This window comes from Trachurus trachurus (genome assembly GCF_905171665.1).
Source record: "Trachurus trachurus genome assembly, chromosome: 18".
NCBI lineage: Eukaryota > Metazoa > Chordata > Actinopteri > Carangiformes > Carangidae > Trachurus > Trachurus trachurus.
This window is the reverse complement of record NC_139909.1, coordinates 18,626,181-18,644,643: the sequence shown is the minus strand read 5'-3', so window position 1 is coordinate 18,644,643 and position 18,463 is coordinate 18,626,181. Positions and strand designations below refer to the sequence as shown.

At 39.0% G+C, this 18,463-nt stretch overlaps 2 protein-coding genes across 2 annotated transcripts in view; one reads left to right on the top strand and one right to left on the bottom strand.

Annotated features, from left to right (window-relative positions):
- Positions 1-18,463, bottom strand: part of per1b (period circadian clock 1b) — a gene marked incomplete at its 3' end in the record, with an annotated part of 402,390 nt that overhangs the window by 309,732 nt on the left and 74,195 nt on the right. The window lies entirely within an intron of this gene.
- Positions 753-8,584, top strand: LOC311001493 (uncharacterized protein; the record flags this gene model as incomplete). The annotated part of the gene is made up of 5 exons (XM_083992581.1): positions 753-798; positions 1,075-1,269; positions 3,877-4,071; positions 6,440-6,646; positions 8,406-8,584. 5 exons carry the CDS (start codon positions 753-755, stop codon positions 8,582-8,584), a joined length of 822 nt encoding a protein of 273 aa, XP_083848707.1.

The following is an 18,463-nucleotide window of genomic DNA, read 5'->3' as shown; positions in this document are numbered from 1 at the left end:
GAGACTGAGCTGTTTTAGAGGGAAATTCATGCAAAACTGCTGATGCGCGTTGCCTTCAGGGACAGTTTTTCAGCAAGCAGACTCTGTATATTTACCTTGAAAATGGCTCAGTAACGTTCTATTATTATCTCATTTGAACCTCTGCTGTTTTGTTTTTGACCATTTTTCCCCCCACATCTGTCTTCTTTGGATCCCAAACTTAACGGAGCGGATGGTAACTGGGACAGTTTACCTTTGTCACACTGAGTTGTTCATGTACCAGCACGTACAGTGTGTTCCTGTTTCTCTATGATTTCACTGAAGCACACGTCCCTCAGAAGCTTCAGTTTCCCATGAGAGGAAACAACCATCGTTGGTTTAAAGCTGAAGAGTGAGAACAGAGAAGGTAATATGTGATTATATTATTGTGATATTTTCTGTTAACCATTATTTCCATTTCAACAGATTTTACACACATAGTGCATTTGGAGATTCATTTCTGTGTGTGTTGGAGTGTTTTAATGTTCATTTATTGGGATCAGAGCTCCAATGAATAGCTCCTTTTTGTTACCACTTACTCTGCTGATTATTGTTTTAATCAATCAATTGGTGTAAAAGGTAAAATAATTAAAAATTCAAGTTATTATTCAAAATTTTTTGTATGCATCTTGTTGTATCAAATGTCACCATCAGTTTGCAGGTTTTTAGTTTCATCAACATTGTTCTCAGATCTGTCTCCTCCTCTGCAGGTTGGAGCCCTCATCACTGCTACAATGTCTGACATCGATCATTTTTGTGAACTCTTAGTGCTGACACGGTGTAAGACACACACTCGTGTCTCTACTGTATTTGATTCATCTTAGGTTAATTTATGTCTTAAAATGTATTTTCTTTCAAACTACACCTGTATTTCCTCTTCTTTCAGGTTGTTGCAAGCTGTTTCTGAGCATCCTGCTTTCTGCACATATTATTATTGGTGAGGGAATCGTGAACATAAATGATTATGAATGATGTGCACATTTCACATGAATTCATGCCAGAAAGTCAGGACATTAGTGACCCTGCACACTGACAGATCTCTTCTGTGTTTAACAGGGTCAGTGTATCTGAATGAGTGTCCACAGCAGCCTTACATCCCCATCTATCTGATCGTGATGGGGGTGTTCGGCCTGGTGCTGATCCTGTCCTTCTGCCTGCCCTGCGCCCTGGGGGATGACAACACCTCCAAAGCACGCAGTATTATCTGCAAGATACTGGTATTTTTCTTCATTGCCTGCTGGTTCATAGCTGGTGAGTGGAGACAGATAGTAGATGGTAGACCAGTTTACAAACTAAATTATAGTATGAGATCAACATGATTTTAAAGACATGGGGCCCTAATTTCTTGGCGCAACTCACGGGGGCGCAGCGAAGCGAGCCCTGACGCAGCTGGCGCAGTGGCATTTTCCTCCAGTGCAACAAGGTGCGCAGCGGATTCGGTAAATTGGTGGACTGCTGTGCGCTGAGATGGGAGTGGTCGCGCAGCAGGGGGAGGTGTCGACAGATTCGCCGTGGCGCAGTGACAATTTGTTGCCGATAGACCGCGCGGAGAGTGCGCCGAAAGCTCGCCAGCTCCAACCTGGTCTAATGTCAGCGCAAGGCGAAGCGCAGCCAGCGCAGTGGCAATTTGACTGCCCAGCGCGCAGTGCAGACACGTCACCAAGACCTCACAGGCAGATTTCCACACTTCCAGGCACATTTAAATGCAATTAATAATAATAATAATAATAATAATAATCATCATCACAATAACCCCTATTTATTGTATCTGAATCAGCACATACACCTATATCTATATAGATTGTCCCGTCACACTGATGACCATCAAAGGCTTGCGTAATGGAAACTCAGCCTGACTGAATTAACACAGATGAAACCAGGGAGGGACTGAGACAGCCGTGGATGTCCCAAGAGCAGGTGTTGACACTACACACTGTGCCGTTGCAGATGATCAGCTATTTATTTATTTATTTATTTACTTATTGATTTATTAGGGGCCAGCGCCGCATCGTCACGCGACCATAACAAATACAACTGAAAACAAATAAACTATCATCTCTCACAGCAAACCACAATCAGCCTCGGCACCATAGTGAGCAGATATTAACATCTCCATCTCAGGTAAATTCTAAAGAAAAAAGAAAAAGAGAGACGCTCCGCGATGCCTCGTTACGCCCAGCTGTTTGTTATGTTGTGATCTGTGCACACGTGTTTAAATATAGGTTACTAAATATGAGTGTCTTTATTAATGGAAAAGGGGTGTGTGTTTTGTTTTTTATTTTTTTTTACTGGGCAACAGCAATCTGTCAGAGCAAACATCATAACCTCCTCCCTCCCAGACTACTTTTGCACCATCAGCCCGTGAGGTCTGTTCGCGTGACCTGACACTGCCAGCTTGGACCGGACCAGAACATCAGTTTCCTCCCGTCTCACTTGCTCTGACAGATTGAGAGCTGTTGCCCAGTAAAAAAAAAACAAAAAACAAAACACACACACCCCTTTTCCATTAATAAAGACACTCATATTTAGTAACCTATATTTAAACACGTGTGCACAAACAGCTGTGCGTAATGGATGCATCGCGGAGCGTCTCTCTTTTTCTTTTTTCTTTAGAATTTACCTGAGAGGGGAGATGTTAATATCTGCTCACTATGAGCACTATGCCAGGCTGATTGTGGTTTGCTGTGAGAAATGATAGTTTATTTGTTTTCAGTTTTATTTGTTATGGTCGCGTGACGATGCGGCTCAATAAATCAATAAGTAAATACATAAATATAGCAGATAATCGTGTAGTGTCAACACAGCAGTAATCCATCCTCATCTTTCATCTGTGCAGCCTTTGATCTGTCATCAGTGTGACGGGACAATCGATATACTGTAGATGTGCTGAATGTGTATGCTGTAATCTGTATGCGCTGATTCAAATCTTCTCTTCCACGGTGAAATCAAACGTCCGCCTTGCGCGCGCGGCGGATTTAAAGGTGAGGAGAGGAGCTCATTTGATTGGTGAAGATCTGACTCGGCTGTGTCAAACCCACTCCACGCCTTCTCTCCTCCCTCTATGCCATTTGCGCCGGTGGGAGGGAAGTAGGCGGGATGCGCTCCGCTGCGTCTCGAAGCAAAATCGCAATCTGCTCCTGGCCACTCCCCGTTGGCGAAGCGAAGGCGAGGCGCAGGGCAGATGCGCCTCGCCTGCACCTAGTCTACCAAATTAGAGCCCATGGAGTCAATCTCACACCTTTTTACAGATTCTTGCAGCTGCTTCCCTACTATTTAACTACCCAACTATCTAACCCTTTTCAGTTTCTGCTTGTTGAACGCCCATACCTACCGCCGTTGGCCTAGGCCACTTTCTGTGACACACTGCTCTCTAATGAATCCTGTATTATCTGTAACAGACTTTTACTCTCTTTTATGCTTGTAATAATCTTGTCTTCTATGCTTGAATATCCTTCTTATTAACTTTTATGCCCTGTTTCTGCTGAATGTTTGTATTGTTGTGTATATTTGCTATTGTCTTTTAACCTATCTTTTCTCCCTCACAGCCCCCTCTCCCCCCCCCCCCCCCATCAAGAAGCTTATGCCTCTTGTCAGGCCATCATTGTAAATAAGAACATGTTCTTAATTGATTTCGCCTGGTTAAATAAAGGTTAAATAAAAAAAATAAAAAAAACAGGAGATTGTAATGGTTTTAATTAGTCAAGATAAGATGGGATAAGGAATAAGAATGGTTTTAATGATTTTCAAAAAGCCTCCTGTTTATTTGATGTAACACACTGGAGGAAATCCTGATGTGAGGGAAATACTAGAGACTGTGATCAGTGTCTTACAACGTTTTTTTTGTGTGTGTGCGTGTAGGTAATGTCTGGATCTACTCAATCTATGAGCCCAACTACAGCAAGACCATGACAAACGTGGAACCGTACTGTGACAAGACCGTCTACCTGTTTGCCTTCTGCACCACTACTCTGTTCTACATCCTCCTGGCTCTGTTACTATTCTGCTGCTGCTGCTGTTTCCAAGAAGACATGAAGGCTTTAGCTACTGGTGCAAGTCTGTTCCTTCTTCTTGAAATATATCGTACACCACGAAACACGTATTCACGTTTCTGATATCAGATCTTTAATAATGTACATAGAAGTAATTCCACAATTCAAACCTTCAACCTTCAATTTATGGTTACATATTTATTCCATCCAAGTAATTAAAAGTTAAAAGTGCCAAATCCAGTGGAGAGATGAATCATATACAACCAAATATAAAACTCAACAAAGATGAAATTCAAGACAAGAAGCGGTGTGAAATTCAAATTTGGGAAACTTGAATGTTTTAGATTGTTGAATCTCAAACTGTGTGTTGTGTAAATTAAGATAAATAAATGTGGAAATATTCAAGGTATAAGTTTGTCTCCACATTTCCTCTGCAGGCACTGTTGTAATGAGGAGGAAACATGATTGTTAAGATTGTTTGAAAGGAGGTAGAAAAGAAAAGGGGTTTGTCCCGCAGCGCAACTTGATCATTTTAATTTGATAAATCTCATTTTGTTTAATCTTGTTAATGTGTTGTAAGCTTGTAATGTTTCAGATGCAAGCAAATGTTTCCTCCAAGGAGTTTTGTGAATTGAATGTGAATTTCAAATTGAAATGTAAATTGTAATGTGAAATAAAGTATGGGGAAAAAAAGATGAATCTCAAACTGTGTTGCATAAATGAAGACAAATAAATGTTTAACTTTAGGCATTTTAGGCGTCAGTGTATCTGAACCTCTTCTGCTTTGTTTTTGACCATTGTTGTCACATCTGTGGATTCCCTATACCTTTATAACACTGAGTTGATCACGTATGAATGTATTATCCAATATTTATTTTATAATTTTCTCCCATGTAGAGCCCTGTCTTTTGTGCATTACAAACCTTTACTGTAATACAATCACTTCTATTCACTTTGGCTTGAATAAAGTTTAGCCAGTTTACAGTATTTAGCAGGTACTGTTGTAATAGAGAGGACATGTGATTCTTCGGATCTTTTTGCTTCTGCTCTTAAATGTTTAACGATTGCAGTATCTGTATGACTTGAAGAAGGTAGAAAGGAAGTGGTCACAGTTCCCACAGATCAATGAGCTGATCTAAGTATTTTAAAAGAGGAATTTCACACACAGCAGCCAACAAGGAGACCATGGTAACTCAGATCACCACTGTCTCTACAGCTTCATCTCAGAACACATCCATCCTTGAGGTGTCTCCTTGGTACTTCGGGCTTCTTAATACTTCTTACCTTGTTGATGCGATGAAGACTTTGGAGAAGCTCATTGAAAATTAAGTTTTATCGCAGGTAGAGGAATTATTGGATACCCTACAATTTGCGTACAGGCCTGGTAGAGGTGTGGAGGACGCCCCTGTCACACTGTTACATTTTCTGTATTGTCTACCTGAGGGATCAAAAGTTCAGGCAAGGCTGTTGTTTATAGATTTCTCTGCTTTCAACTTTTGGTGCACTTCACCGTTGTCACATGACTTGATCACATCACCAGCACATAAAGTGTGTTCCTGTTTTTCTTTGGTTTTATTTAAGCGCACTCATGATCTCTCACAAGCTTCAGTTTCTCATTGAAGAAAACGTCCACCGTTGGTTTAAAGCTGAAGAGCGAGAACAGAGAAGGTAAATATCTGGTCTGTGCTGAATATTTGATTATACTCTATTATTGTGATATATTCTGTTCACCATTATTTCAATTTCAACAGATTTTACACATGAATCAAATTCTTGCTCATGAAAAATTATTTAAAATGAATAATGGATAGGACTTGAGTAAGTACCTTAATTGATGATTAATTTAACTTGTTTTGTGGATAAAATGATCAACTTTATACCATCCTTCATGTGGAAAATGTTGAATTTGTCTTGTGCTCCTGAATGGCAGAAAACAAAATGTGTGGTCTTAAAATTTTTAAGACCTTTCTATTTACTTGTTTTTGATTTCTTGTTATTGGTTTCTTGTTGTTGTTTTTTTTAAACGTTATTCTCAGATCTGTCTCCTCCTCTGCAGGTTGGATCCCTCATCACTGCTACAATGTCCAGAATCCCTCTTCTTCAACATATCCACGACCCTCCTCAACTTCCAGTGCTGCCATTGGGTGAGAGCCAATGGTCACAAACTTATGTCTCTATTTGATTCATCTTAGGTTCAGAGGAAAGTCTTACAGTAAAGTGTCTGTTCTTTCAAACTACACCTTTATTTTCTCTTCTTTCAGTTTGTTGCAAGCTGTTTACGTGCATCCTGCCTTCTGCACATATTGCAATTGGTGAGTGAGTTGTGCACATTTAATGATGATGAATGATGTGCACATTGCACGTGAATTAATGCCAGACAGTCAGGACATTAGTGGCCCTGCACACTGACAGATCCCTCCTGTATCCAACAGGGACAATGTATCTGAATGAGTGTCCACAGCAGCCCTACATCCCCATCTATCTGATCGTGATGGGGGTGTTCGCCCTGGTGCTGGGGCTGTTCTCCTGCCTGCCCTGCGCCCAGGGGGATGAAGACGGCACCACCAACCTGCTCAGTGGAGTCTGCATGATGTTGAACTCACTTACATCTTTCTTCATTGCCTGCTGGTTCATAGCTGGTGAGTGGAGACAGATTGTAGATGATAAACAAGTTTACAAACTAAATTATAGCACAAGAACAAACATGATTTTAAAAGCATAAAGTACAACAGTACAATACAACAGTAAATTGTAATGGTTTTAATTAGTTAAAATCAGATGAGGTAAGGAATAAGAATGGCTTCAATGATTCTTAAAAGCCTCCTGTTTATTTGATGTAACTCACTGGAGGAAATCCTGATGAAAGGAAAATACTAGACACTTCTCTATGTGTCCACCTTGTCCAATATTTATTTTATAATTTTCTCCTTTGTAGAGCCTCACCTCTTCCATTAAAATGCTCCAGCTGGAGAATCAACACACTGTAGTGACATGTATCAGCCACTAGATGTCCACCTAATGTTTCCCTGAAGATCCAATACTAACCTGTTACTGTAACTCCCTTTTACCATGACAGTGTGGATCCAACCTTCTGTATTTTAGATGATTAAAAAAATAATCCAGTTTCCAGTCTCAGTGAGAGCAGGGCTGAGGAATTACAACATTATTGAGCTGAAACCTTATTTGAGTTATTTTGAAAGAAACAAAAACATTGTGTGCATTATATGCCTTAATTACAATCACTTCTCCACCTTAGCTTGAATTGAGTAAATGAATTGACATTGTAAGTAGGTACACTCCATTAAATACAAGCAAAAGCCTCCTCCACACCTTTGTCAGTCAGGTCAGGACTCTGAATGAAAGTTTCTCCTAAACTAGAATCACCCCCTCACTCTGACTGGTCTCATGATATAATATTAACCACTTATGTCATGTGAAATTTTGTCAGAAATCCTGTGTGATATCTTGAGTAATGGCTTCAAAGCTTTATGTGAAGTCACACTGACCTTTGACCTCTGACCTCTGACCTTGTACTCCAGGAAGACTAGTGGGTTACTATGGTACCAGCTAATGGGGATCCTTAATAAACAATTTAACAATCAAACCAAAACCTATATTCTCTGAAGGTATTAAAGAGAGATCACATTCACAAGGCCTTTTTTTATGAGGTCATCGCGACATCAATCTTTAAATCACTTAAAGCAGTGATCATCAACCGGTGAATCCAACCCGCCGAACCTTCCAATCCGGCCCGCGACTGAGTTCTAATAGTTTACAAATATTACAAATATTATATTTCTCGGTCTCTGTTTGTGTGCGCTGGGACACCGAGCCATACTCAAAGTGTTTGTGTGTGCCTGTGTCTCTTCTTCTGTTTCCCACTGAGCTCTCTGCCCGTGTGTGGAAAAACGTCGCCTCCGAGATGTAGAATAGAAGAGAAACACTACTGACTACTAGGGACTACTGACTTGTATCATCAGAACCGATTGTCAGCCTCCTTTCATATTTAGACCGAAAATCACAGGGCAATAGTGTAAAGCTTCAGCATGTGGGAGTATCTGAGCTGAGTCCAGCTGTCAAGATTTTTCATTTTTATATCATACCAAACACCAAAGATGTGTATAAATGAAAATGATGAGCTTACAGGTAAAATAAAATAAACAACTAAATTATTAGGCAAAAAGGTGAATTTAATTTCAATCTTGGCCTAGCCCTATTTGAATGTCCGGCCCCCAAGGTGTCTGTTGAGAAAGATTCTGGCCCTTCAACAAATATAGTTGATGACCCCTGACATAAAGTCTATCAGGATATTTTTTTACTACAGGGGGTTGGTGTGTTGAAGTCTGGAAGTGTGAACATGAAGCTCTGAGTCTGTTATCTTGTTTCTTGTTTTTCTAGGTAACGTGTGGATCTACTCAATCTATGAACCCAACTATAACAAGACCATGACAGACGTGGAACCGTACTGCGACAAGACGCTCTACCTGTACGCCTTCTGGACCACCAACGCGGGGTACATCCTCCTGGGTCTCTTACTGTTCTGTAGCTGCTGCGCTCCCATCTTCTGCAGCCGATGAACTAGAGGCGACCCTCGGACACATTGAGGAGCTGGCATGGATCCTGTGGCGCTGTACTGAGCACATCATATGTTGCTGAAGCTTTCCTCTGTTAGATCATGTGTCCTCAATGCTGAGTCTATGAATTTGTCTTTAATTTACATTATTGCTCATGCTTGGACAAGACCAAAAAGTGTATGTTAGTAAGGAGTGATGTGAAATTCAAATTTGGGAAACTTGATCATTTTAATTTGTTGAATAAAACGGTGTGTCAGGTAAATGAAGACAAATAAATGTTTAAATAATCACGTACAGTGTATGACTCAACATTTTCTTACCAGGCACTGTTGTAACAGAGAGGAAATGAGTTTGTTGGGATCTTTTTGCTGGTTTGTTCTTCTGCTCTTAACCCATTTAATCCCAAATTTTTCCCAGACATGAAAATATCCAAACCATGTGCCATTAGCAACCCTTTGAAATAATCAATCATTATTTTTTTTAATTTTCATGGAAAAATAGGAGAAAAAGTGTGTTTTATAGTCGGTCACAATTGTGACCGGTGGGATAATATGTATACTAATTTTACATATCCATCATAGCTATCAAATTGCTTATATTCCAGCCCAATTTTAACTGGGCTGTACTACAGAACTTTTTTTTTTACTGTTACCAGTGCCAGCATACATAACAGATGCTTGTGTGCTTTATCACATGTTAGTGTGACTATTTTACATATCAAAAACATGTAGAACAACTAAAAGCAAAAACGAAAAGACGCCTATCAACATTGCCATTGTCACTTTTGTGAAAAATTTAAGACATGCATATTGTAACTTTGTTATTGGATTTACAGTGTGTTACAGTTAGTGCAATATTACTTTTCATTTTACCATTGTAAATGTACATTTTTAGTGCAATATTGACTTATTGACCTAGGGGTCACTCAGAATAACCTGCATAACCTCAGTCTTACTTTTGTTCAGGTTCAAATGTAATTTCAAAAGACATAAAACCAACATGACTACAAAATGCACATTTTAACAAATTTGATGCAAGCTTTTAAAATAGTTTTTTAAGAAAATTCATGAATTGCTCATCTTGCCAACCCTTATTTGTCACTGACCCATGTATGAGACTTCCTCCCTACAACATCTCTGTAGAAGAGGTGGCTGCTTATGAGTGCATTGAGGGACCATGTAAAGCTGGGCCCCCACCACTTCTTGGACCTGATTAAGATATGACACCTTCCCTGGTGAAAAATTAATGTACTAAGTGTACTAAAATTTAGCATACTTTTGTGTACTTCAAGCCGCACTAATCATCATTATATTTCAAGTGTGTTTAAGATTAGTTAACTTGAAGAGTGCTAAATTGGAACAACTAATTTTGTGTTAAGTATATTTAAATTGTAATTAAGTTGTAGAAAAGCTCAACTTAAAGTGTATTTAGTGTACTTTTGTGTACTAAAGTGGAACAACTTAAAGTATATTTAGTGCACTTTAAGTACATGACATTTCATGTACTAATATATGCCTAATTAGTTAAATTAAAGTGTACTTTGTTTGTATTATAAGTACATTAAAAATTAGATGTTAGTGTATTAAAATATATACTTAATTATACTTTTGGTATACTACTTTCTACCTTCATGCAAATGTGTTACAAGTATACTAAAGGCTGAAAGACTTGTGGGACTACTTCCAGGTAAAAAAAACATACTTTAATGTATTTAAACCACATCCAAATTATAATAATACATTGCAAATAATACAGAAACTTGTACTATCTCTAAATGTATAAACATTTACATATGGCTTTTAAACATTTTATAAAGGAAAACTTTAATAACACATTTTCAAATATTGCTTCTTTCGTACATAGGAAATAGAAAATAGAAATAGGTTTATTTCAGGCAGCAGACCTAAACATTACAAATAAACCTTTAAGGACAATTCCAGGTGAATTCAACTTGGGGGTGTATGTTCCTATCATTTTGGGTCTAAAAGAAGGAATGTGAAGATTTTCAGTTTAATCGCTCCTGTTTTGCGGTAGCTTGGTCTGTCCCCGCATCGCTACGGCAGCAATGAATGGGAGTGGATGCAAGTTACGCTGGTTAGCCTGTTTACATCCCTCAAAGCCGCATTTGACAGCGTCAGATGGCGACTCAAACATGTACCGAGAAGTTTATTTACTTCAAGCAAGCCGACATGCTTGTAAAACTAGATCTAATTCAAAGTCTTGTGCGAGACCCTGCTGCCGTGCTCGGTGCATTCAGGTGCAGTAGGAGCTACCTTTTGTGTCATAAACACAGGAATATCGACTCTTTACTTGCTTGAAGTGTACATTTTTTTCAACAGACAGCGTCAGGTGGCGACTCAAACATGCGCCAATACGTGTTTTTTACTTGAAGCAAGTCAAGAGTCGATATTCCTGTGTTTATGACACAAACGGTAGCTTTCTGACTACCCCTGAATGCACCGAGCACGGCAACAGGGTCTCGCGTGAGACTTTGAATTTAGATCTAGTTTTACAAGCATGTCGGCTTGCTTGAAGTAAAGAAACTTCTCAGTGCATGTTTGAGTAACCATCTGACGCTGTCTGTGGAAAAAAATTGCGGCTTTGAGGGATGTAAACAGCCTAACCAGCGGAACTTGCATCCACTCCCATTCATTGCTGCCGTAGCGATGCGGGGACAGACGCAGCTACCGCAAAACAGGAGACGTTAAACTGAAAATCTTCACATTCCTTCTTTTAGACTTAAAATGATAAGAACATAAACCCTCAAGTTGAATTTGCCTGGAATTGTCCTTTAAAGAAGGATAAGCAAAACACATGTACATACACAGTGTAACACAATTCTTACCCAGGTAAGTAGGAACATAAAAAAAAAAAAAATTGCAGCTATGTTTGAAAGTTCAAGTCACCTCTTTTTTCAGTCACTCCCAGTATGAAATGTTCAGTCCACTGAGGAAGTGAAGAGGATCTATCCTACCGCATGGTTGAATGTGTTGGATATGTGTGTGTGTGTGTGTGTAATGAAGTGATGAAAGGATCCAGGTTCTTGATTCTTTGCGGGCACCATATCTCTAGTTGTCCTCCAGGCTGTGGTTCGCCATCAAACGTCTCGATCCAGGCTCCAACATCCGGGTAGGTCCAAGGTTCAAAGGATCCAACAGGAAAACCTGACCTATGATGAGTAATGTCAGAACATTCTCTTAATTCTCTCAACTCTCAATCATGAAATACAATATATAAATCATGTTAAATCCACTCAATTCACAGAGAATATTTCTAACTGAATAAACATTGTAATATGACACCACACCCAATAATATCATAGCAACATTCTCAAAATATCAGAGATTAAGTTATTAAAATAACTTCTCCACATCAATAATATAAAAATAACGTCTTCACATAGTAATAAGCATGCAAATATAACATTAATACCAGTAAGAAGACGTACAGTGTGCACCTTCTGCCATGTCTTAGCATAAAATAGTGACTCGGCGTGCTAAAAACGCAGATACTGTGCTAAATCATCAGATTTTACAGTTCAGTGTGCAACAAATTCTCAAAACGTCTCATATTGCACCTTCAAAATGAAGCTAGTGCTAGCTTTAACGCTAGTGATTCACACGAGTGGGTAAGGTCTCTGGTATTAGCACTGATTAGCACTGGCGGTTAGCATTTAGCATGGAAAAAACGATTTCTCACCGATGCGTTTTCTTCTTGGTGGAGATGTCGGGTCCCTCTAGCTTCACTCTCACAGGTCCAGGGCGTCACCGGAGTTATCCCGTAGTTTTTAATCACTTTTATCAACTTTTACTAGTGTCTCCGACTCCTCTTCACAAGCTAAGTGTCGTGCTCGATGCGGGGCTGCTCGCTCTCCTGACAACGGCTCCGGAGGAAGTGAACCTTGTTCTGAGCAGGTCAAGGGGCGGGAGCTTCTTCCCGATTGGCTGACAGCTCATCTCCAGCCAATCTCTTTCAAAATAAACGTATAAAAAAAATATTTTATCACTGTTCAATTTCTTTTTATAGGTAAGTATCTGTTTTTAATTATTAACATAACTTAGTATTTATTAATTAACTTTTTAAATATGAATTCAGCTGTTTTAATATGCAATCAACTAATTTTTAATACAGACTTTTAACCTTGGTTACAACCTTTACAGTCTATGGTTACAACAGACATTATAACATTAAAACAATGTGCTTAAAGGGATATTTCAACATTTTGGCAGATTTGCCCGTTAATCCCTAGTCTTAGGGATACGGTTCGTTACTTTTACTGTAATTGACGGTAACCTACAAGCTGTTTTTAGATCGGCGGGGCAGAGACATGAGCTGCTCAGCTTCCGCTACGGAGACTATCAAACACACAATCCAACAACTCTACAACGCTCTTGTGGATGATTGTTAAGTGTTAATTAAGTGTATTGTTTCATGTGATTTCATGCGTGTAAGGTTGTAGCCTATCTTTTTTTTTTTTGCCAAACACACAGCACAAAATTTAATAAACGGGTTTAGGTGCATAGGCTAATACCACTTTCCAAAATGTCCTGAAGTAGGCTACAAGCATAAATAACTTCACTTTATAATTAAACTCAAATGTAACTTAAAATACACTCAAACTTAATATTACAGTGTTGATATTAAAATGTATACTTTCAAAATATGTTATCATTGTATTTTACAATGACAATTTTAGCATACATTTTAAAATATATCAAAAGTATGTGTGAAAACAAATTTCAAATAAGTACACTTTAGAAATTACACATAAATTTCACTTTAAGTATATTTTAGTTTAATATATTTCTATAAAGTGTAATATAGTATAATTATTTTCAAGTGTGTTAAAAGTGTTAGCGTGAAAGTGTGATGTTAGTGTAATTTTTATATATTTATATAAAGTACAATTTGTATAATTACATTTTCAATATACTATTCAAAATACGAATATACTTGAAATACAATAAAGTACACTTTTTTTTCACCAGGGTTATGAAGGTTGTTTGAATGTTTAGATTTTATTTTTGACCACCTACAACCTGCACCTGCTGCTTGGTTGGAACAGAAACCTGCAGCCGCGCGGCTCTTTGTGGGAAGGTTTGCCCATAGCTGCTCAGGTGGGTACAGGTGGGTATAGGGATTTGCCTCTTCACCAACAGTGGGTGGAAGTGAGGTAGTGGTGAGAGGGAGGTTATCATCCCTAATAACATTGTTTCTTACATAATCTTTTTGCCTAACTTTCATTCAACAGTCTGGCTGGCAATTGGCCTGTCTCGCCCTTATAGTCCATATCACAGTCACTGGGGACAACATATATTTCACTTTGAGAGATAGGTTAACTGAAATGCTTTAGGGTCTGTAAGGTCCAACATATACTGTGTTTGATTCAAATTTAAATAATAATAATAAAAAAATAAAGTTTTTAAAAAGTAGAAAGTTAGCTACTTACACTGTGTTATCCCACCGGTCACTATTGTTGCCGTCAACAATTTTACTCATGCTGTGACCACACTAAACACAGTTGAGTGATTGTAGATGCATATATCAATACTAGACACCTTAAAGATGATGTGTGCCAAAAATCCTTCTCTTATCTTTATGTCAACCTTCTTTACTGACCTTCTTTGTTGAGGCTTTGATGCAGCCATCTTCCTCGGATGGTGCAACCAGGAAGTAATCAGCTCTGATCATGTGACAATTTACACTAAACATATGAAACTGCACATATGTGATCAGGAGGGTTTCTTGCTTCAGTATTTTTTGGAAATATGTTGATACTCCATTTACTAACATTTTTAGGGTCTTTCAACTGGAAATATTTTTTACGGTCACTTTTGTGACCGATGGGATTAAATGGGTTAAATACAAAACTATTGGATAATTGATATGACTTGGAAGGATGTAGAAAAGGAAGTGGTTCCCACAGATCAATGAGCTGATTTAAGTATTTTTAAATAGGATTTTCACAAAAGGCAGACAAGAGATCAGAGGGGAGAGCTGACAGTCATAGTCATAGCAGTAGGTTTGTTACTATATACAACTACGCCTGTATTTCCTCTTCTTTCAGTTTGTTGCAAGCTGTTTCTGTCCTTAACATCGGACACAGTCCGCTTTCAGTTATTAGGCGATCTCTGTAGTGAAAAGTGAAAAACGGTACAATTGAGGCGGCTCTCCCCCATAGCTGCTGATGCATGTCATGATTTTATTCAAGACTATCACAATACACAAATGCAACTTAGAGTGCTCTACAGTCAGATAATGCGAAGATAAGTAGTACTGTCTAATAAATCGGATGTTGCCTTACTAATGTATATCAGATCTTAATAATCATGCTGGGAAACCAGAATATTTTAGATTGTTGAATCTCAAACCGTGTGTTGTGTAAATTAAGTATTTAATAATTAAATTAAATATTCAAGGTACAGGTCTGTCTCCACATTTTCTCTGCAGGCACTGTTGTAATAAGGAGGAAACGTGATTGTTGAGATTGTTTGAAAGGAGGTAGAAAAGGAAGTGGTTCTGTCCCGCAGCGCAGTGATAAGTGAAAGGGAAAGAGGTAGGCTATTATAGATTGGTGTGAAATTCAAATTCGGGTAACTTGATCATTTTAGTAGTATAGTGCGTCATTGCTAAAGTTCCCTAACTTCACAGAGCTGACAGTAACGGTGCAGTGCACCTTTATAACGCTGAGTTGATCACGTATGAACGTATATGTATGTACGTACGAGCACGTACAGTGTGTTCCTGTTTCTGTGGTTTTACTGCACTCATGAACTCTCACAAGCCTCAGTTTCTCATTAGAAGAAACGTCCACCGTTGGTTTAAAGCTGAAGAGTGAGAACAGAGAAGGTAAAGAACTATCTGTGCCGAATATGTAATTATACACTATTATTGTGATATTTTCTTTTAAACAGATTCTACACATGTAGTGCATTTAATTGAGATAGATTCAGTGTTTTAATGTTCATTTAGTTATACATTTATTGGGATCATAGCTGCAACTAATAGCTGATTATTGTTTCAATGAATAAATTAATTGTTTGGTGTAACTGTAAGGTAAGATAGTTTAAGTTAATCATCAAGTTATTAGGCCTATTTAAATGATCAAATGGTCATCTCTAAAACCCAGATTCTCAGTTTACTGTAACATAGGCTAGGAACAAAAGGAGATTCCGACAAATCAGATACAAAGTCTTGCTTGAAAAATTACTCCTTCAGTTCCCCATGACAACTTCATGGGGATCAACTTTGATCAACTTTATACCATCCTTTATGTGGAAAATGTTGAATTTATCTTGTGATGCTGAATGATGGAAGATGAACATGTGTATTTTCAGACCTTTGTTTTCCTCTCGTCTTCTGGTTTGTAAAGATCATGTTGTATAAAATGTCACTGTCAGGTTTTTAGTTTTTATCAATAATGTTTCTCAGAGCTGTCTACTGGTCGCAGGTCGGAGCCCTCATCACTGCTACAATGGACTACCCCCTCCCCGAAGCTCCAGTACATGTAAAACTGTGTCTGAGCATCCTGCCTATAGTTTATATTGTAATTGGTGAGTGAGTTGTGCACATTCACAAACATTTTTTTCCAGACGTGTGTGAATTCATGCCAGAAAGTCATGACATTAGTGACCCTGCACACTGACAGATCTCTCCTGTGTCCAACAGGCTCAGTGTATCTGAATGAGTGTCCGCAGCAGCCCTACATCCCCGTCTATCTGGTCGTGATGGGGGTGCTCTGCGTGCTGCTGACCCTGTCCTCCTTCCTGCCCTGTGACATAGACAAAGGATTCGGTAACTGGTGGTACTCATCAATGATATGCATCCTCAGCTGCGGTTTCTTATGTGGTGAGTGATGGTTAGCTAAACACGTTTACAGTGTGTGACCAAAACAATGTCGGTCCCTATACAGCTAATTTCCTCCTATGTGTGATGACTGTAATTATTTATTTAAAAGTCATCCTCTTCTTACATCTTTATTTTCATTATTTACAGTCATGTAAAAAAAAAAAAAAAAAAAAAAAACAAGACCCTATAAAGCCTGTGTGTGTATGTGTGTGTATGGACATATGGATATTTAGTATACATTTAACAATACTGGGAGATTGAAGTTAATATAACAGAAGAAAATACTTTACGTTTTTTCTGTAAAATGTAATTAAAAGATGCAGAGGTGAGGAATGAGTTGGGACACCCCTACATTTATTCCCACTTAAAATGGCTAACATTTTTTGAAGGAGGGAAACTTTAGTTTGGTGTGCTCCTGACTGTTGAAGTGAGAGTCAACAGCATGGTGACATTGAAAAAGCTGTCCCTGAGGCCTTCAGAAAGAAGAGTGTGGCAGCTTATGAGTGTGATTGGGTATTTCAGGTATTTTGTAAGTCTACAAATGGAGGACATTCAAAACAACTGTCAACATGCCCAGGTTGAGTGAAATTAGTCTTAAGTGCTGAGAATTTGTGGAATTTAGTCCCACTCTCAAACTTAAGAATAAAAGCTAAAACTTTCTCAGGTCTAAAACTCACTCCTACTCCCCCAAATATTTTAAGAGACCTCCAGAGGTGTCCCAAGTGGTTAGGGGTGGGGAGTAGGGGGCGGAAGTAGCCTATGTTCTGGCTTTGTTTAGTGAAGAGCAGCTCAAATTATATTTATTAAATCTACAGCTTTAATAAGGGAGTGTTCTAAGACACCCCCCTATACTGTATACAGTATTTGTTTATTTATGGTTACATTTAGAGTTAACAGTGTCAGTCAGTCAACTCTTTTAGTTTAACTCTTTAACTCTGTTTTTTTATGTGTCAGCTGCGATGAATCAGGGCAGGGGAGATGGGCTTTGTCATTGCTACTTTTCGGGAGTGAATCTAAAATTCCATTAACGACACATAGTACTGTCGTACAGGTAACTCAACTCTGAGACTGAAACTTGTGTGAGTAAGACCCGTTTGGTGCATAACTTGAGTGTGATTGCTGTGTTCACACTGAAAATGGCAGAAAGACAGAGAGATCAGAGAAATATTCTCCAAACACTGACTTGACAGCGATTTAATGAATTGCTACAGATTAGACAATGTTTGCATTCAACCCCAAAATACCACAATAACACCAGAAAAGAAAGCAATCGCACCATTATGATATTTAACTGGAAAAATGCGCCGATGCAGCAGTAGTGACTGTGAGCGATGTTTCCCAGTCTGCCTCTTGGCTTTCGCTGTAACTCTGGAGCTGAATTTCTCTCCTATACGAAATGACCAGCATGACAATCATACATAAGCAAATAAATATAATATCTATCAGCATGAACACTGTCATATGTTCAAACCACCAATCAATTTGCAGCTTCTTTTAAATCTGACTAACAATTTATTGAACTTTGTTTGGTTGTTCATGACATTAAATTATTTTCACGATTACACCATGGGCCCTAGTTTCGTCGACCAGGTGAAGTCTAACGTCAGCGCAGCTTCGCCACGCCAACGAGGCGTGGCGAAGCTGAATGAGGTCCATTTCGCAAGTTTGCTGGACAGCGCAGTCAGACTTACGCCAGCGCAATCCCTCCCCTCGTCCCTCCCACCGGCGCAAACGGCAAAGAGGGAGGAGAGAGGGCGGAAGGGAGACAGGAGGAGGAGAGAAAGGCGTGGAGTGGGTTTGACACAGCCGAGTCAGATCTTCACCAATCAAAGGAGCTCCTCTCCTCACCTTTAACTGCGCGGCGGGTGATGCGCGCTGCAAGTTTGTCATTTTATACTTTGACATGGACGGAGGAAACAGCGACGCCAGAGGCCGAACCTCTCCCCGGAGGAAACAGCTGTTTTCCCGGAGGTCCGAGCTCAGAGTGACCAACAATGAGTTTACTAATAATAATACAAATATCCTTAATCAGGT